The sequence below is a fragment of the Gorilla gorilla genome, chromosome 3 (assembly GCF_029281585.2).
Source record: "Gorilla gorilla gorilla isolate KB3781 chromosome 3, NHGRI_mGorGor1-v2.1_pri, whole genome shotgun sequence".
Taxonomy (NCBI): Eukaryota; Metazoa; Chordata; class Mammalia; order Primates; family Hominidae; genus Gorilla; species Gorilla gorilla.
In genome coordinates this window covers 189,229,308-189,251,221 of record NC_073227.2, presented here as the reverse complement: position 1 = coordinate 189,251,221, position 21,914 = coordinate 189,229,308, and the positions used below count along the sequence as shown (strand labels likewise).

Here is a 21,914-nt window from a genome sequence, read left to right as displayed (position 1 = left end):
ATAGCTTTCTCTCTGTTCTACCAAGAAGTTTGCACCCATCCTATCTATTGTCTATCTTGTAGCTGGACTAGTCTTTTCCAAATGCAAAGCCCATCGTAATGCCACCTGCTTAAAATTCTTCAATGGCTAATATTTGATTCTGGGATGAAGAGAAAATCCCAAAACATGCCTTCAAAGGCTTGCCTGCCCTCTTGTTTCTCTGGTCTTAGTATAGAAAATTAAGAAAATCATAAGGAAGCAAAAATGTATTTATTAAGTGGGAGTGGATCGTAACAATAGTGACATCTTCAATGGTGCCATCCCCCCAGACTTCCATGATGTTCTATCAGGGTTCTCTTCCATAGCATTGACAATTCTTTCCATAGATTACTGTGTGTAATGAGCCTTAAAGGTTGTTATGACACTCTGATCTAAAGGCTGAATTAAAGACATTTTGTTTGGGGGCGAGTAGACCACTTCAACATCATTGTGTTGAACTCATGGAGTTCTAGGCGGCCAGGGACATTGTCCAGTATCAAAAGTACTTTGAAAAGCAGTCTCCCTCACTGGCAAGGTACTTCCTGATTTCAGGGACAAAGTATCAATTTAACTAATTCGGAAAATGTGTCCTCAATGTCCAGGACTTTTTGTTGTACATCTGAGAGACTGGCAGCTGGTGTTTATCTTTTCCCTTCGAGTCTCAGGAGTTGGCAGCTTTACAGATAAAGACAGGCCTGAAGATAAAACCAACTGCCTTTGCACAATACAGTAGAGTTAGCTTATCCCTTCCTGCCCTAAATCCTGGTGCTCACTTTTGTTTTGTACTAATAAATATTATTTGTGACTTTTTTTTCCAGAATAATTTCATTTGCATTAAAAACCTATTCAAGCAGATATTCTTTCCCCTCAATGATTTTCTTCTGTCTCTTAGTTGGCTGAAACTGCTTCTCTTGTTATCTTGACATTTTTAAAGCCAAACTTCTTTCCAAAATTGTCAAACCATATTGTGCTGGCATTAGATTTTCCAGTTTTAGATATTTCGTCTTCCTTTTGCTTTGTCGTATACTTTGCTTTTTCTTGAATCATATTAGAGTCTATAAATTTGCTTTTTAGATAATCCCACACCCACATAAAAGCTCTATTTTCAGTGCGAGATAAAAAAAAAAGCCTTTCACAAAAAAATGCAAGATTTTTATGACTGCTGCAACAATACCTTCACTCATTTCTTTAAAAAATTTTTTTTACAATGGTCGTTACATTAGGTTTATTTATCTGGAAGTGGTGGGCAACTATAGCTGCAAGCATCAATCTATGACACACATCAGGCAATTCAACTTTTTCTTGTAATGTCATGACTTTCTCTGCTTTTTGGGAACACTTCTGGCATCACTAATGGCACTTCATATGGGTTCCATGGTTTTATTTAGGGTTTATGATATTGCAATAAACATGATGGAAAAATACGCAAGAACCATGAGAGATCACTTTTTATTGTGTTTGGAGAGCAGTTTACTGGAGAGGAGCTGCTAACTTACCACAATACAACAAGAAGTGGCTACAAAGTTATTACAGTAGTACCGTATGTACTAGAGTTCATTTTATGCAGTTATGATTTAATAGTGCAGCATAACATTTGTTTACACTTCTCTCAACTCTGAAAGGTGCCATGTATAGTCTATAAGTGCGTGCATAAGTTTAGATAATTTTTAACTTTTACAATAGATCTGTGTATATTTTATGGCAGTAAATGCTAAAATAGACTACATATACTTTATGCATTCGTGACATAGGTAACTTAAAATTTTTTTCATATTTGTAGGCTGCACGGTTTGAGAGTTTTTTCAAATAGTCACAAATTTTCACAAATTTTTCTAATATATTTATTGAATATATAGTATACATTTATCAGTATATATATATGTATCAGTATTTATATTGGTGTGTATCTATGTATAATATATATACATATATAATATATATCTATATATATTATAGAATATTATATATAACAGTATATAGAACTATGTACACTATTATATATATGTATATATGATTGTTCAACACAGCACTTTTAGAGCTATATGACAGTGAATGGAAACAGTTTCCTTTTGCTTAATTTATCAATAGCCGTCAGTGAATCCACTTGTAAGGGGCTGAGGTTGATTAAGCATAAAATATATATAATTTAGGTTTATATGCAGGGTACAAGTACTATATTCATGGTCCAATCAGGCTGTGCCATATGGCTTTGGATACTTTGCTCTCTGAGCCTAAGATGTGAATAATCCTGCCTTTCTCCTGTGAAGGATAGTTGTGAATGTAGATATATTTGAAAAGCCTTAGTGTAGACACTGCCATGAGACAACTCAGCAAATTTAGCTATTGATGATAATGATAATGAGCTAATAAGAACGATGCCTTTTTGGAACATGATTTAATGCATATGTGATTTTTGTTTTAACTGTTTTTCATTTTAGATATTCCAGTTTATTCAATGATTTTGTTGAATCTGAATTTTTTTTGATTGATGGGGATTCATTACTTATCACATGTATCTGTGAGATATCATTTAAGCCTGGGCAGAACCTCCATTTCTTCTATCTGGTTGAATGCTATCTTGTGGATCTTATTAGCAAAGGAGGACAATTCACCATAGTTTTCTTCAAGGTAACATGACAGTTGAGTTCTTTTCTATAATATGAGAACTAAAACTAAAATTTCCTAAATTATTATATATATATTTTTCTTATTACAAAGTAGATTATATCTATAACAGTTCAGAAAATTGAAAGGAAAAAAGAGAAAAAATTACCCACAATCCCAGTATTCAGAAATCACCACAATTGAGATTATGTTTTATTTGAATGAAGAGAACTTTATTGTAAGGACACACGGGATCATGAGAGAGGATGAGAAAGCTCCTCAATAGCGGCCCAGTTGAACTCTGGATTCTAGTTCTCCTGCTCTGAGAACTACTTCTGTTTTCAAAACTCAGCAGGCAATTTATATGAGCCCAGAGGAAAATATATCTGAGCCTAGGGACAGTCATTAATAATGCTTTGTTGGCTGGGCACAGTGGTGCATGCCTGTAATCCCAGCACTTCGGGAGGCTGAGGTGGGAGGATTACTTGAGCCCAGGAGTTTGACACTGCAGCGAGCCATGATCACGCCACTGCACTTCAGCCTGGGTGACATAGTGAGACCCAGTCTCTAACAATAATAATCAATGTTTTATGATGGTTTGTTCGAGGTATTTCCAAAATAATACTATTTTTGGTTTGCTTTTTTATTATGAATATAATTAATATAATTTTTAACAATTTCAAATAAAGATATGTATAACCACTACCACCCTTCCTAATCCTATACCTAAAGGTAAAGAGCTTTGGTGTGGGTCTTTTCAGTCATTTTGCAGTCTCAATTATTGTTACATTTCTGAACATGGCTGAATGCTTGCCAGCCATGTTTTGCATAAAGAGCTAGGCTTCCGATCTAATGTTTACAATCTAGTTGGTTGCCCCGATTTTGTTATGCCGAGACAATCTCAGTTGCTTAAGGAGGGTTGCAGTAACCTGGAGCAATCCTCTAAAACACAGTGGTTCACCTCAGCTTTCTGATGCAGATGATTTATATCTACCACTTGCTTTCTGTTCTTTTTCTTTCTGAAATGAGATTGGAGAGGAAAAGAATTAGAAAGTGGGAAGGGTAAGCATGATAAGCTCCGAGTATTAAGTGCCTGCTTAAAGGAGACACATGCATTTAAATCCAAACTGTGATTTTTTTCAGCAAATATCTGTAAGATGGTAGTAAAGTTTAGGGGTCTATTCCCCGACCATCAGACAGAACAAAACTGTTGGATTTTATTCCTTCAGTGCCTTTAATGATGTGTTAGCCAACTAAATGATTAAATGATAATTTTGAAATAAAATGTACTTCACCTCCTCCTCCACAGGATGCCGAGTATGCGTATTTCAACTTCCCTGAACTTCTTTCTTTGAGAACTGCTTTAATTCTTCATCTTCAGAAGAATACCACCATTGATGTTCGAACAACATTTTCGAGATGCTTATCAAAAGAGTGGGGAAGTTTCTTGGAAGAGAGTTACCCATATTTCCTGATAGTTGCAGACGAAGGCCTGAACGATCTACAAACACAGCTTTTCAACTTTTTAATCATTCATTCTTGGGCAAGGAAGGTCAACGTTGTACTTTCCTCAGGGCAAGAATCTGATGTTCTTCGCCTTTATGCATACCTTCTTCCAAGCATGTACAGACACCAGATTTTTTCCTGGAAGGTAATTCACATCCAAAAGACAATTTCTTCTAGAAATTTTCAAAATGTTCTAAGTTACTTGACTCAGTTTTTTCTCCTCCTCCTCTAGGAAATTATCAGAGGCTTAACAGATAGGTATAACAATTAATAATATTAAGTAAATAATGATAATGCAAATGCAGTCATTTATCAAACACTTATTGTTATAAAATTGTGCTTGGTATTTCTCATGAATAATTTTTATTTAACCTTAAAACCAATCTTATAAGGTAGGTTTTAAGTATTGTCTGTATTTTACAGTGATGAAATAGGTACTAGAATCAGTAATCTGCTCACCAAACACACCAAATGAATAGTAGAACATGGATTTGAAAAGACACAGTTGGACTCAAGCCCCTGTGTCCTTAACCGCTGCATAATATGTTGACCTCAAGGTATTGAAGGCCAGAAATGCATGGAATTAGGCAAAAATTACGCCCCTGTTGCTGAGACATATTGACAAAATGCTATTAATATGGTAGCCTTTAATAAGAAAACAATGGAGAAGGTCAATAAAGAAGGAAAATAACTGAAATAAGCTTATTTCTTATTATTAAGTAATCAATAGGAGAATTTTCAAAGTTCTTAGAGTTCGAATTCCATGATGTTATTATTTTGATACATTAGTATATATGACAATTATTGTATTGAAATTTTGGGAGTAAATATGCATACGGATGTATTTATAAATTACTATATGTATAAAATAAATGATAGCTATAATAATATAATATATAATAGAAATTATAATAAATTTATTTACATAATAAATTATAAATAAAACAATACAGTACCATATAGTAAATTAATAAAATTAGTACATTAAATAATATAGCTATTTATAAATTACTAAATTTATTTATAAAATTATAAATACATCCAGTTTCTGCTTATTTTTCACTACTGATGGTGAATTGTGAATATGAGGGCCATTCTTTAATTCATCAAAATCATTTTTGAGACAATTAACATTTGTCACTGTTTGAGAATTATGTCATACTCCTCATGTATTTGGAAATATCCACATGGTTGCCATAAAATAAGCTAGTTTGTATTGCTTTAGTTAGTACAGTCATGCATCACATGGATACATTCCAAGAAATGCATCATTAGACGATTTCACTGTTGTGTAAACATCGTTAGTGTACAGACACAAAGCTAGATGGTATAGCCTATGACACCCTTAGGCTATCTGATGTAGCCTACTGTTCCTAGGCTAAACCTATACAGCATGTTACTGTATTGAGTACTCTAGGTACTTGTAACACAATGATAATTATTTGTGTATCTAAGCATATCTAAACATAGAAAAGGTACATTCGAAAATGGTATAAAAGATTAAAAATGATACACTTGTATAGGGTACTTACCATGAATGGAGCTTGCAGGACCAGAAGTTGCCCTGGGTGAGTCAGTGAGTGACTGGCGAGTGAATGTGAAGGCTTAGGACATTACTGTACACCACTGTAGATGTTATTAATATATACAGTATTCACTTTGGCTACATTAAATTTATTTAAAAAATACTTTTTTATTTAATACATTAACATTAGCTTACTGTAATTTTTTATTTTGTGAATTTTAATTTTCAAAAAATTTTTGACAGCTGTACAAACACATTATACAACTGTACAAAAATATTTTCCTTCTTTATTTTTCTTGAGACAGAGTCTTCACTCTGTCACTCAGGCTGGAGTGCAGTGATGTGATCACAGCTCACTGCAGCTTCCACGTCTTGGGCTCAAGTGATCCTGCCGCCTCAGCCTGTCGAGTGGCTGGGATTACAGGTGCACACCACCATGCCTAGCTAATTTTTGTATTTTTTATAGAGACGAGGTTTTGCCATGTTGCCCAGGCTGGTCTCAAGCTCTGGGGCTCAACCAATCTGACTGCCTCAGCCTCCCAAAATGCTGAGATTACAAGTGTGAATCACTGTGCCTGGCCTTTCTTTCTTTATATCATTATTCTGTCAGCTTTTTTTCTATTAAAATATGTACTTTTTAAGCTTTTTTCTTAAAAGAAAAAAAGATGCAAACACACACATTAGCCTAGGCATACACAGGGTCAGGATCATCAACATCAACTGTCTTCCACCTCCAGATCTTGTCCCACTGGAAAGTCTTCAGGGGCAGTAACACACATGGAGCTGTCATCTTCTATGATAACAATGCCTTCTTCTGGAATAGCTCCTTAAGGGCCTCCTGAGGCTGTTTGGCAGCTGTTTTAAAAATACAAGTGAAAAGAGTATACTCTGAAATAATAATAAAAAATTCGCATAGTACAGTAAGTCATAAGTCAGTAGCAGTCATTTTTATCATGATCAAGTATTATATACTGTACATAATTGTATATGCTGTACTTTTTTTATTGTTGTTTTTTTGGAGACAGAGCCTTGCTCTGTTGCCCAGGCTGGGGTGCTGTGGTGCGATCTCGGCTCACCACAACCTCTGCCTCCTGGGTTCGAGCGATTCTCCTGCCTCAGCCTCCCAAGTAGCTGAGACTACAGGCATGCACCACCATGCTGGGCCAATTTTTGTATTTTTAGTAGAGACGGGGTTTCACTATGTTGGCCAGTCTGGTCTCGAACTCCTGACCTCATGATCTGCCCGTCTTGACCTCCCAAAGTGCTGGGATTGCAGACGTGAGCCACCACGCCCAGCCTATGCTGTACTTTTATATGCCTGGCAGCACAGTAAGTGTGTTTACACCAGCCTCATGAACACTTGAGTAGTGCATTGCACTGTGGTGTTATGACATCACTATGACATCACTAGGCAGTAGAAATTTTTCAGCTCCATTATAATCTTATGGGATCACCAACATATAAGTGTGGCTGAAAGAAACATTGTTATGTGGCTCTTGACTATTATTAAACTATTTTCAATTCTGGTTGCCTACTCTGAGCAGGAATAGCCCTGGGATTCATTTTTATATTGGAAGGAAGTACTGTTATTAATTTTCTCATTTTACTCTGTTACAGCAATTTCTAAATCTGAGTTTTAACAGTACCTACACACTGTGGAGTCTTTCCTTAAGAGTATTTTTTTTTTTTTTTTTTGAGACAGAGTCTTGCTCTGTCGCCCAGGCTGGAGTGCAGTGGTGTGATCTCAGCTCACTGCAAGCTCCGCCTCCCGGGTTCTCGCCATTCTCCTGCCTCAGCCTCCTGAGCAGCTGGGACTATAGGCACCTGCCACCATGCCTGGCTAATTTTTTGCATTTTTAGTAGAGATGGGGTTTCACCATGTTAGCCAGGATGGTCTCGATCTCCTGACCTCGTGATCTGCCTGCCTCTGCCTCCCAAAGTGCTAGGATTACAGGTGTGAGCCACCGCGCCCGGCTGAATAATTTTTTTAATGAAGGATTTTATTTTTGTTAAAATCTATTTCCTAATTTGTTGAATATTCACCTTAAAGAAGTTATGTTATTAGTCAATTTGAGGATTATGTGAAATACGATTGAAAATACAATGCATATTGAAAATGGCTGCTGCTGGGTGATAGGTACCTGAAAGGGGGTTATGCTATCTTTCATTCATGTGTATGTTTGAAATTTGTTAAAATATATGGCATTAAATGGGGATGACGGTGTTTTGGAGGGTGCTGGAAGTGTTCTAAAATTAGATTGTGATATTGGTTCCAAAGTTGATAAATTTACTAACAGCCATTGAATTGTAACAAAATGAAGGAATTTTATGTTATGTTAATTATACTTTTATGAAGCTGTTAAAAAACAAAATACGCTATATTCCTAGGCAAAAATTAACTTTCAAAGACACAATAGTGATGTTCAATGGGGTTTAAAACTTACAATTACATTGGCATATTTTTTTCCTTAGAAATATATCGTAACATAATTATATCTAAAATATGTAATTTTCTATAGTTGGAAAATAACTACATATTTTATTTATAACAATTTTTCTGATTTTTCTTTATTTTACAGAATAAGCAGAACATTAAAGATGCTTATACAACCCTGCTTAACCAGTTGGAAAGATTTAAGCTTTCAGCATTAGCACCTCTTTTTGGAAGTTTAAAATGGAATAATATTATGGAAGAGGTAACAAAACATTTTAAAAAGCTTTGTATTTGAACTAAGTTTTTAGTTACAGAAAAGTTGCAAAAATCATACAGAGTTCTCATATACTTCTCATCCAGCTTCTCCTAATGTTAACATCTTAAATAACCACGGAACATTTATGAAAACCAGGAAATTAACATTGTGTCAATCCTATTAACTAAACTTTAGACCTTATTCCAATTACACTGACTTTTCCACTCATGTCTCTTTGCTATTTCAGGATCCAGTCCAGGATACCACAACCATTCAGTTGCCAGTCACACTTTTGAGTGTCCCCCAGTCTGTAACAGTTTCTCAGTCTTTTCTTGTCTTTCATGACCTTGACATTTTTGAAGACTGCGAATCAGTAATGAGGTTATACATCTTTGGCCAGAATGTCACTGAATTAATCTTGGGTCCTCAGTACATCCTAACAATATGTCTGAGCATTAGTTAAGTTGGTGCCTGACAGTTTTCTCTACTGTGAAGTTACTATCTTCCCTTTGTAGTTAATAAATCTTGAAGGACATGCTTTGTGACTATGCAGATCCTGTTCTCAAACTTTAGTTGATTCACTTTAATGTCCACCGTGGATCTTGTCTGCAACAATAATTATTGATGTTTTTGCCTAATGGTGATTTTTTATTTCACTCTTTCCTTGGAATTCCACCGTAAGGGACAACAGCTGTCCTAGTGCTGCCATTTATTTGTTTATTTATGTCAGTATGGATAAATATATTCATTTTATATTACAGGTTAAAATCCAACATTATAATTATTTTGGAGCTCAAAATATTCCAGGTTTGAACATTAGAAGCCCTTTTAGGTTGGCGCCTGTGTTCTTTTACAAGCCCTCATCTTTCTGTGCTTTCTAACTTTCTGAAATCACAAGATGGTCCAGTCTCATCTTGTATTTTCCCTGCCCCACCCCTGAAATTAACTACTTTGCCAAGGAAGAAGGCATTTAGAAGTTCAGATCTGAAAACTTTGTTGGTGAACTGCTACTGGGGTGTCATTGCTACTAGGGCTTTTCAGCAAATTGAACTAGGATCCAAATCCATAATGGTTTATTTTACCCCTCCCCTTTCTTTATTTTTAATTTCTCTCTTCAATCATGAGAAATCCAGCTTTCATTATCTACAATATATTCACTTTTTTGTTCAATTTTTATACACACAGAAAGTCATTTTATTTTATTTATTTTGATTTTTATAGATTCAGGGAATACACATGCAGGTTTGTTACATGAATATGTTGCATAATGTTGAAGTTTGGTTTTCTAGTGTACCCATCACCCAATGTTGTACTCAGCAGGTAACTCTTCAACCATCACTCCCCTCTGACTCACCCCGTTTTGAAGCCCCCGTGTCTATTATCTCCCTCCGTATAGTAATTTTGTAATTGCTAACCATACCTGTGAGAAAAAGTCAATGAGATTATAAGATTTATGTGCAGTTCTTTTTTAACTGTAGCCATAGAATATGTTAATATACTGTTTCCAAAGTTATTCAGGCTAGTGACTTTCTCACCCACCTCCTTTGGTGTGGTTATGTTATCCTTTATTATGTAATACAGTTACAGTCATTGGTTAGTGTTTGTATTTCATCTTGGTCCCTCCCACCTATTTCCTGGTTGTTTTTAATTATGTTCATTTTGAAAGGTATGTGAAAGGTATAGGAAACACTTCCACTACACACCCACACACACACACACACACACACACACACACATTCTGGTGTTAAACACATAGATCGTAGCTTCTATTTTTTTTTTTTTTTTTTTTTTGAGACAGAGTCTCGATTCATCCCCCAGGTTGGAGTGCAGTGGCATGATCTCGGCTCATTGCAACATCCACCTCCCAGGTTCAAGCACTTCTTCTGCCTCAGCCTCCCAAGTAACTGGAACTACAGGTGCCCGCCACCATGCCTGGCTAATTTCTGTATTTTTAGTAGAGACGGGGTTTCACCATGTTGGCCAGGCTGGTCTTGAACTACTGAACTCGTGATCTGCCCACCTCGGCCTCCCAAAGTGTTGGGATTACAGGTGTGAGCCACCGCACCCAGCCATAGCTTCTATTTGCTTGAGTGTTTTTATCATGAATGCATGAATGTTTATTAAAATTATGGATATAATTATACGATTTTTCCTCCTCAGTTTTATTAGTATTGTATAGGGTATTAATGATTTTCCCCGTATTGAAGCAACTCTGTATTACTGGAATAAATCCAACTTAGTCGTAGTTTATTACTTCTTAATATGGTGTTGGATTCTGTTTACTAACATTTTGTTTAGAATTTTTGCATCAGTATGCATGAATGATATTTCTGTAATTTTGTTTCTTTGAATTGCCTTTATCTGGTTAGATGTCAGTGTGATATGTTCTTTATAAAAAAGATTAGAATCTCTTCTCCTCTTTTTCAATATTGTGAAATAATGTGTAGATCATTGGGATTATCTAGGCTTTGAAGATTTGATAGAAATCTCCTGTGAAGCCATATAGTCCTGGTGCTTTTTTGTGGGGTAGTTTCTTAATTTTCTGTATTTCTTCCATGGCAATTGACTTCTTTGGGCTTGTTAACTCTAATGGGGTCAAATTTAGTAATTTATTCTTCTGTGAAAATTATCTATTTCACTTAAGTTTTCAAGTCTATTTGCATAGAACTTTGTGAAGTAGGCTTTTGTGATTTATCTTCTGTTTCAATAATTACTTTCCCTTTTAGTTTTTATTTTGTGTATTTGTGAGTTCTCTTGGTTTTTTTTTTATGATCAAGTTAGCTAGTGGTTTGTCTGTTTTTAAGTTATTTAAAACCAAGAATTTTGATTTATTAATGAGATCTGTTGATTTTTTAATTTATTTTGTGCTTTCTTTCATCTTACTTTTTTGGTTTTTATGTTGTTGTTTCTTTTTAGATTTTTGGGGGGGCTGGGAACTTACTCATTTTTAAAATTCGTTTATTTTTATTGTTAAACATATTTAGTGAAATAAACTTTCCTCTGAATCACTGCTTTAAATATATCCCGTAGATTGTGCTGTAAATTGTTTTTGTCATTAAAAAAATAAATTCTGTAATTTTAGTTTGTATTTCCTTTCACCCAAGTTTGACTGAATAGAAATGTTTTTAAGTTCCAGATTAAAGCACGTTTGTGATTTTTTTTTTTTTTTTTGAGACAGTCTCGCTCTGTTGCCAGGCCAGAGTGCAGTGGCACAATCTCGGTTCACTGCATCCTCCACCTCCTGGGTTCAAGCAATTCTCCTGCCTCAGCCTTCTGAGTAGCTGGGACTACAGGCTCATGCCACCAAGCCCAGCTAATTTTTGTATTTTAAGTAGAGACGGGATTTCACCAAGTTGGCCAGGATGGTTTCAGTCTCTTGACCTTGTGATCTGCCCTCCTTGGCCTCCCAAAGTGCTGGGATTACAGGCATGAGCCACCGTGCCCGGCTACGTTCACGATTTTTTAAATTTCTTTTTTTTTTTCCACTACCTTTATTGTATTATGAAGATGTTAACATGTAGTTAATTTTTATGGATGTGCTGGGGACATTTAAGACAAATGAAGATTCCCTATCACCACAGTGTAGTTTGATTCATAAGGTCTACTCTGTTGATTATGGTGGTTTGTCTTTTATCCCTTAACTTATTTTTTTGTCCAGCTGTCTCTCTTGTGTGTTAAAATTTGTTATTATAGGTGAGTTTCTCTATAGAATTTCTTTTATCTTTTGTCATTTTTGTTTCACAAAGTTGGTTGCCATGCATATGTTGGATAATTTTTCATAAGGATTATCTTTTCATTATAGATTATGGCTTTTAGAATAAAAGACTGCTTTTCTTTTTCACATGTAATGCTTTTGAGTTTGAATTCTACTTAGCCCAATATAAAGATACTAACTTCTGCTCTCTTTTAGTTTCCATTTACCTGATAGAATTATGTCCATTCCTTTATTTTTAGTATTTCTGAATCACTTTGTTTTAGTTGTGTGTCTTGTACATGGAATGTGGTGCAAGTTGAAATTATTTTTTCTTTTATAGGTAAGTCTCACATTTACTGTTATGACTGATACGTTTGGTCTTGATTCTATAATATATTATAGGCATTTGTATTCTGGTGTGTTTGTTAAGTTTCTTTATGATATGTGTATTCTTTGTTATTTTATTTAAACAATTTTAAACTTTGGGCTGTTTTACATGTTTCGTTATGGTAATTACGTTTGTAATTACCATGCTGTACCATTTTTATAAAAAGAATAATCTCAATTCTCTGTTTCCTCATTTTACCTTTCACTATCTGGTTTCTGAAGTTTTAATTTTTCTCAGTATCCATTAGCACTCATTTATTGTGTATAGTGGATTTTCTTGGATTATTATTTTTAAAATATTAATTTTATTATTAAATTATTATTACTATTATTTTATTATTTATTATTATTTTTCATTGAGACAGAGTCTTGTTCTATTGCCCAAGCTAGAGTGCAGTGACGCGATCACAGCAACCTCCTTGCCTCCCTGATTCAAGCAATTCTTCCACCTCAGCCTCCCGAGTAGCTGGAACTACAGGCCTGTGCCACCACACCTGGCTAATTTTTGTATTTTTATAAGAAATGAGTTTTTGTCATGTTTTCTAGGCTGGTCTCGAACTCCTGGCCCCAGCCTCCCAAAGTGCTGGGATTATAGGCATGAGCCACCGCGCCTGGCCCAGTTTTGTTTTTGATAAGATGTGTGATGATACAAATATTTTTCTTTCATTTCCACTATTATTTTTCTGACCTTTTTTGGTTTTTATTTTATGTCATTTGGTTGTTTTCTTACCTGTCTTCATTAAATTTTATTGAGATTATTCTCCTTTGGGCATCTTGTAACTTATTCTTTATTTCTGCATAGCTTTGCATTTTTCTATGATTATTTTGCAGAATTATTTATTGTCTCTTTTTCTTTCTTTCTTTTTTCTTTCTTTCTTTCTTTCTTTCTTTCTTTCTTTCTTTCTTTCTTTCTTTCTTTCTTTCTTTCTTTCTCTCTTTCTTTCTTTTTCTTTCTTTCTTTCCAGCTCTGTTTTTGGTTTATCAGTTGCTGAATAAAGATCATTTTTTGGCTGAGCGTGGTGGCTTATGCCTGTAATCCCAGCACTTTGGGAGGCCAAGGTAGGTGGATCACAAGGTCAAGAGATTGAGACCATTCTCACCATCATGGTGAAACCCCGTCTCTACTAAAAATACAGGAATTAGCCGGGCGTGGTGGTGCATGCCTGTAGTCCCAGCTACTTGGGAGGCTGAGGCAGGAGAATCACGTGAACCTGGAGATGGCAGTTGCAATGAGCTGAGATTGCCGAACCCAGGAGGTGGAGGTTCCTGTGGGCCCAGATCATGCCACTGTACTGCAGCCTGGAGACAGAGTGAGACTCCGTCTCAAAAAAAAAAAAAAAAAAAAAAAGATCATTTTTTGTATGTTCGAATGCTTGTTTGAGTATATCCATATTTAGAATGTAGACTTAGAGGTTTCTTCTGCTTTATAATTGCTGATATTATTATTACTTTTGGAGATAATGATGAGATTTTTTCATGCAATTTGTGTGAATTTTTTTTCCTGCTATTATTTTTTGTAATAGCTCTCTATGTACTTTCTTTTCATTTTAATGATACTGAGGTTTGTTACAAGATACTTTAATTCGATTTAATCCAATCCAATTAATTTAATATAATTTAATTTAATGTAATCTTTTTCTGCTAGCTTGTCAGAATCCAGGCATGTTAGTAGGGTTTTTGTTAGTTTGTTCATTTATTTGTTTGGTAGTGGGTGAGTGGTTTTGGGTCTTCAAATTACCTGCTTTTCTTCTGACTTGCAGAGCCCTCAAATTCTTCTTTGTCTTCTTTTACCCTTTCGCCACTTAATTGCCAAAGGATACTTCTTCCTTTTTTAAAGCTTCCTTTTCTTTCCCAAACCTGTTTTCAGAAAATTGTCCCCTTAGGTAGTTCATATCTTTTAAATAGTTTCTATTCTTTTTAAAAATTTTAAATTAAAAAAAAATTTTTGATTCACACATCATAACTATATATTTATGAAGTACAATGTTTTGTTTTGATATATGTATACAATGTGACATGATTACATGGAGCTAATTAACATATCGATCACCTTGCTTACCTATCATTTTTTATTGTGAGACATTTGAAATTTATGCACTTATTTTGAAATATATGACATTATTTTTGGTTGTAGTCATCCTGCTGTATAATAGATCTCAAAACCCATTCCTCTTTTTTATCTGAAAGTTTGTACCCTTGGGTCAGCAAGTCTCCGTTTCTCCCCTCACCCTCTGAAGAGAAGAGTTTCTCTTCTCTATTTCTATGAGTTCAACTTCGTTAGATTCTACATATAAGTGAGATCATTTGGTATTTGTCTCTTTGTCTTGGCTTATTTCACCTAGCATAATATCCTCCAGATTCATTCATGTTGTTGAAAATGACAGGATTTCCCCCTGTTTTAAATGCTCAATAGTATTCCATTGTGTATATATACCTCATTTTCACTGTCCGTTCATCTGTTGATAAACACTTAGGTTGATCCACGTCTTGATTGTTGTGAACAATGGGTCAATGAACATGGGAGTGCAGATATACCTTCAAAATACTGTTAAAAGAAAAACTTCAGCTGAATTAAATTTAAAGGAGTTTAATTGAGCAATGAACGATTCACATATCAGGCAGCCTCCAGAATCACAGCAGATTCAGAGAGACTCCAGGGGTGCCTCATGGTCTGAACAAACTTATAGACAAAAAATGTAAAGTGACGTACGGGAATCAGAAGTGAGGTACAGAATAGCTGGATTGGGTACAACTCTGCATTTGCCTTATTTGAACACAGTTTGAACGCTCAGCAGTGTATGAGTGATTGAAGTAAGGGATTGGCCAAGACAGCGACTGTTACAAGAACATACTCCTAAACTAGGTTTTCAATCTTGTCTACCTATTAAGTTACGTTGCAATTCATCCACAAGGATTCAAATATAGAAGTACGAGGTCCTTCTCCAGCCATATTTAGTTTGCTTTAACCATACTAATTTCGGTTCCTTTGGATACATACCCAGACATGGGATTACTGGGTCATATGATAGTTCTAATTTTAGTTTTTTGAGGAAGCTTCATATCGTTTTCCATAATACCTGTACTGATTTACATTCCTACCAACAATGCATTAGAGTTCTCTTTTCGCTGCTTCCTCTCTGACACTTGTTATCTTTCATCTTTTTGATAAAAGCCCTTCTGACGGATGTGAGGTGATATTTCATTGTAGTTTTAATTTGCATTTGCCTAATGATTGGTATAATTATTAACGCTGAGCGTATCTTTCAAGTACCTATTGGCCGTTGGGTTTTTTTGTTTGTTTGTGTGTTTTTAGTAATGTCTGTCCAGGTCGTTTGTCTATTTTTAAATTGGATTATTTGTTTTCTTACTATTGAGTTTGAGTTGTTTCTATACTTTAGTTCTTAACTCCTGATTAAATGTATAGTTTGGCTGGGCGCGGTGGCTCATACCTGAATTCCCAGCACTTTGGGAGGCCTAGGTGGGTGGATCATTTGAGGTGATTAGTTTGAGACCAGCCTGGCCAACAGGGTGAAATCCCATCTCTACTAAAAATACAAAAATTAGCCTGGCAGTAGTGGCACATGCCTGTAATCCTAGCTACTTGGGAGGCTGAGGCAAGAGAATCGCTTGAGCCTGGGAGGCAGAGATTGCAGTGAGCTGAGATTGGGCCACTGCACTCCAGTCTGGGTGATAGAGTGAGACCCTGTCTCTAAATAAATAAATAAATAAATAAATAAATGTATCGTTTGCAAAATCTGTGGACTGCCTCTTTCATTTGCTGTGCAGAAGATGTTTACTTTGATGCCATCCCATTTGGCTATTTTTGCTTTTCTTGCCTGTGCTTTTGTGGCCGTATCCAAAATATCATTGCCCAGACCAATGTTGTGGAGCTTTCCTCCTATGTTTTCTTCTAGTAGTTTTACACTTTCAAGTCTTGTATGTAAGTCTTTAATCCATTTTGAGTTGCTTTTTGTATATGGTATGAGGATCTAATTTCGTTGTTTCTCTTGTTATACAGTGAGCTCTTTTATTCTATGTACACAGGTTTCCTTTCCTCTCAGAAAAATTTTATTATTTCATTTTTTTAACTTTAAGTTCGGGGGTATATGTGTAGGTTTTTTATGGAGGTAAACTTGTGTCATGGGGGTTTGTTGTACAGATTATTTTGTCACACATGTATTAAGCCTAGTAGTACCCACTAGTAAGATCACTTACAAATAAAAATATTTTTCTAAATAGCATGACACATTACAATTTTTTTCTTTGACAGGCACACGAGACTGTATCTCTGCTTACACAAGTCTGGCCAGAAGGATCTGACATTCGGCGTGTCTTTTGTGTTACTTCATGCTCATTATCTTTGAGAATGTACCATCGCTTTTTAGGAAACAGAGAGCCCTCCTCTGGTCAGGAAACTGAGATCCAACAGGTGTGGTTGTTATAACTTTACTGAGAAATACTATTTCTCTCCACATTTGAAATTTTGTTGATTTGTATCTTGCATTTTCTCTATTTGGTACTTCATGTTTTTCTCTTATTTATATAAACTTCAGAAAATAAAACTGAAATTTGTGTCTATCAGGAAACACTTATTGTGCCATTAAATAATTTAATGTTTTACTATGTGCATGTTTCACTTAGTATATATTTAGTCTAAATCATCCAAAAGAAAATGAAACAAGACAGGATATTAGCACTTGATGGAGGCCTAATATGCTAGTATGTTTTGGGCTTTTTGTATGCATTGTGCCATTAAATCCTCACAACAGTGTTGTGAGAAAGGCATTAGTATTCCCATTTCACCTATGAGAACACTGAAGTTCAAATAGTCCAGGTAACATTTTTCAAACCAAACGTACTAAATAGCAATGTGGATTGAACTCCGATCCATCTTGTGCAAGTTCCACAATATCAAGGTGTCTTTTGAAAGAACCTTCCTGCTGTAGTGTCTTGGCATCATCCTAGCTGGAGAGATACTAAAGTTTTTAACTTTCTTTATGGCCAATAGGGTCCATTAAGAATCTGTTGGCCAGTCTGTTTTCCTTCCCCCAATATACAGTTGTCTCTAAGTATATGTGCTTATGGGTGTGCATGTTTACACATACACACACACACACACACACACTCAGACGCATGTGTATACATACTATTCTGTATACAATCTACCTACTGGGGGATTCTTGGCTAAAGGTTTCTATTAAAGAGAAATGAAGTTTCTGAACATTTCAGAAATATTCAGGGCTCATTATCTTTTACTTAGCATCCTTATAATTGTTTTTCCAATTATCAGATTGAATATATTTTTAGTGAAGCATTTCTTCATAACTAGACATAGTATTTTAAATCATTCTCACAAAAATGATACTAAGTCAAATCTGCCTCTCTGGAATTTCTAATGATTAGACTCTATTTGGCCTTCTGGAGGTGCCCTGATGAAATCTTACACTTGCTTTGTTGATAGCCCTGCAAATGTTTGAAGATAGCTATGACGTTCTTGTCCCATGATATCAGATGTGTCCACTTCTTTACCCGTGTTCTCACAGGGCAGGTTTTTCAGATATATTACCATCCTGGTGTCCTCGCCCTGGTAATTTTCAATATTATTTAAAAATATGATGCCTTGGATGGGATAGAGCATTCAATGCGTGGCTCCATCAGCGTAGAGTCCTGTGAAATTACGACTTTATTAGTTGCTCGATCAGCTCATGTAGAGTTTGGCTTAACTAAAAATCCTGAAAATTGTTTTATTTTAAATGCGATTAAGCCGGCAGCTTCCCATTCCACTTACCTCACATCTGTATAAATGCAGTACAGTTTATGTTATAAAGAAAAGGAAAGTCTTAAAAAATGTAGAATGAAAAATGTAATAATTCAGCTGGGCATGGTGCCTCACACCAGTAATCCTAGCACTTTGGGAGGCCGAGGCAGGTGGGTTACCTGAGGGCAGGAGTTCGAGACCAGCCTGGCCATGGTGAAACCGCGCCTCTACTAAAAATACAAAAATTAGCTGGGCATGGTGGCAGGTATCTATAATCCCAGCTACTCGGGAGGCTGAGGCAGGAGAATCACTTGAACCTTGGGTTGGAGGTTGCCGTGAGCTGAGATTGGGCCACTTTACTCCAGCCTGGGTGAAAGAGCAAAACTCTGTCTCAAAAAAAAAAAAAAAAAAAAAAAAAAGAGAAAGAAAGGAATAATTCATGATTCCTGAACAGCAAAGGTAGCTGCCAGCTTTTGTGGTCCTAGATGCTTATTATGCAATGTCACACCCTGCTGTTCTCTGGCTTATACCTTCTTTACTTTATTCAGGTGAACAGTAATTGCTTAACCCTGCAGGAGATGGAAGATTTGTGTAAACTGCATTGTCTCACTGTGGTTTTTCTACTCCATCTGCCTCTTTCTCAAAGAGCTTGTGCTAGAGTCATCACTTCCCATTGGGCTGAGGACATGAAGCCTTTATTACAAATGGTAAATGTACTCTTTATTAGTTTACTATTTTTGTGTTTTGAATGTTTGATAGAAACTACAATAACTTTCAAAATTCTCTTATGTGGGACTACTATTAGCCCCTTGGGGGCTATGAAAGTTTAATGGGCTACATCAATCACTTTCCAACTTCAGCATCTATGTTTAGGAGAACTAACAAATAGCATGATATATATCTAACCTAAGGAAAAAGCCTCTCTATTTTTCGTTTGTTAAATCTCTGCGAAGGTCAGGTTTTTGTGTTATCAACTATCGTTGATGGTTGGTGATCACTGTGGTCTGCTCTTAAGAGGAACTGAAGAAATCAGTTTCGTAGTTTATTACTTTCAACTGTTATAGAGAATATTTAGAGACAATTTGGATACTTTAGAGAAACAGAAGCAAAAACAGAAGAAAAACTTCCCTGGAGGCCTACCATTTTAATCAATAAGGATAACTGTTAACATTTTGGTTTATTATTTTTATTTTAAATGCATAGATTTTTCTGATGTTTTATTGTTTCTTATATTGGAACTCTATATATACATATATTTTTTCATGTTTTTCTATTTTCTTTCACAATATTAGTATCATTTTTAATGGCTACTAGTTATCTTTTAGTACCATGGTTTACTTACCCATTTCTCTATTATGGAATATTAAGAAGACTTTGATGGTTGTATTATAGATGTTGTTATTCTCTTTGTGTATAAGCCTTTTCCTTTAATTTGGGGTTATTGATTTTGGCTTGAGAGCTAGAAATGGGATTAAAGGATCAATTGGCATGAACTTTTTTTAAGGATCATTATACATATAGTGAAAATGTTCAAGGAAAGTATTTTATGACCGATTAACTAGGAAGCCAGTCCACAAACATTTAGTGCATTGTGGTAATCACTGGGATAGAGTGAGAAAAATAAAAACATATTTACCCTTCCCACTCCAACCCCTTCATAGACCTACATTTTCCACAGAAGACAGATATTAAATTTTAAAAGTAATTATGAAGACGGAATCATAGAATGCTTTATAATCTGATAATAAAAAGATCCAACGTAGTCTGAAAACGATGGTGTTTCTTAAGAAATGAAGACAGGCCGGCTGCGGTGGCTCACACCTGTAATCACAGAACTTTGGGAGGCCGAGGCAGGTGGATCATGAGGTCAGGAGATCAAGACCATCCTGGCTAACAAGGTGAAACCCCGTCTCTACTAAAAATATATCAAAAAAAAAAAAAAAGTAGCCAGGCGTGGTGGTAGGCACCTGTAGTCCCAGCTGCTCGGGAGGCTGAGGCGGGAGAATGGTGTGAACCCAGGAGGCGGAGCTTGCAGTGAGCCGAGATCGCACCACTGTACTCCAGCCTGGGTGACAGAGCAAGACTCCATCTCAAAAAAAAAAAAAAACAAAAAAAAACCAGAAAGAAATGAAGAGAAGTGAAGTGACCCAAGTCCTGGAGGAATAGAAGGAGTTAGCAGGATGCAGAGAGGATGAAACTGGATTCTAGGGCATGAAGCAGCATGTGTGATTATCCCGAGGATGGCATAACCAAGGAACTGAGATACATCTATCACAGCAGGGGTAGCAAAAATATGGGAAAGTGATGAAGCTGAAGAGGCGGGCAAGAGACAAGTCACGTAGGATTCTGTAGGCCCTATTAAGAAAATAGAGATGTAACTTGATAGAAGCACAATGAGGATTCACTGGGTGGTTTCAAATGGATGAGTGGCACTTGCATTTGCAGAAACTTTCCCTGGCTTGCAATGCAGAGAGTGCATTGTAGAGGCAAAACAGGGGGGACTTGGGGAAATTAGGTGGCTATTACCTCAGTCATGTAAGTGTTGATGGTGCCAGGGACCAGTGAGAGGTAAGTAGGGCTGAATAGCAGTGGGCAATTTTAAGAGTTATTTAAGGTGAAGAATGACAAGTTTAGTGATTGAGTATGGGTAATGAGGGAAAGGAAGGAGTCAAATAGTTCCTAGACCCCAGGCTTGAGCATCTGTGGGGATGCCGTCATTGTATGAAGGGCACGTTAGTGGGGAAGGATCATGAGTTTCTTTTTTGGAAATACTGAGTTTTGAGCGCCAATGCAATGTCCACATGGAGATATCTAGTAAACAATTTGAAATAATGTTTTGGACTTAGAAGGGTGGAATGGGCTGGAGATAAAAGTTTAGGAATTGTTACCCTGTGGATGTTAATTGATGCTATGCTAAGAGATGAAATTATTTTGGAAGAGAGATATGGTAAGAGAGCTGAGGACAGGGAGTTCAAATATTCCAATATTAAACACTTAAGTATGGGTTGAGACAGTGGCAAAAGATACTGAGAAGGAACTACTTAGATAGATGGGAATAAAATCAAGGAGAATGGGTTGTCCTGAAGGTCAAAGGAACTGGGCAGTTCAAAATGTGGATGTGGTTAATAGTTTCAGCTGCTATAGAGGATTGTAATAGGTTGAGGACTGAAAATACATTGGTTTTAATGAAACGGAGCTCACTGTTGATCATAATTAAGAGACTAAGGTCTAGGTTGTACTTTACCTAATAAAAAAATTAGTCTTTAATTAGACATAACAACGATCCTCTTATGTCCTCATTTTGCAAAGGAAAAACTTGGACTCAGCTATGTGGTCCATGAGCACAGCTAATGAATGATCAAGTTGAGATCTGACTTCACTCTGTCCAGCTTCCAAATATATGCCCTATGGAGTAACAGCTGATCAGCCCATAGTCAGCCAACCTTCCTGCCTTTCCCATAGTCCATGCCTGATTTTTGGTAACACTCTGTAGCTCGAAGTGTAATTTCAGGTAGCCCCTAATATTTTCAAAATAAAAGAAATTTTTGACATTTCTTGAGGCCTCTTGAGAAAGCAACTAAGCAAATCATAGAAGGGATCATTCCATGAGGTTTACTCTGAAACTTGAAGCATGGAGACCAACCAGGTAGGTGGATGGGAATCTTAAGAGTTTGAAGGATTCAGCATCTTCTAGGTCCCTGAACACTCAAACACATTTTTTTAAATGCTCTT

At 36.1% G+C, this 21,914-nt stretch overlaps 1 protein-coding gene across 5 annotated transcripts in view; it reads left to right on the top strand.

The window, feature by feature from the left end:
- DDX60 (DExD/H-box helicase 60) overlaps positions 1-21,914 on the top strand; it is a 110,508-nt gene that overhangs the window by 15,282 nt on the left and 73,312 nt on the right. For 4 of the 5 annotated variants that reach the window (XM_055385763.2, XM_031010494.3, XM_055385761.2 and 1 more), the window contains 5 exons: positions 2,457-2,646; positions 3,932-4,273; positions 8,233-8,349; positions 16,695-16,853; positions 18,731-18,889. In XM_055385763.2, coding sequence (XP_055241738.2) covers positions 2,457-2,646; positions 3,932-4,273; positions 8,233-8,349; positions 16,695-16,853; positions 18,731-18,889 — 967 coding nt within the window. Of the gene's footprint in view, positions 1-1,422; positions 1,559-2,456; positions 2,647-3,931; positions 4,274-8,232; positions 8,350-16,694; positions 16,854-18,730; positions 18,890-21,914 lie in introns of those variants that run through there. The other variant, XM_063705633.1, reaches the window with a different exon arrangement.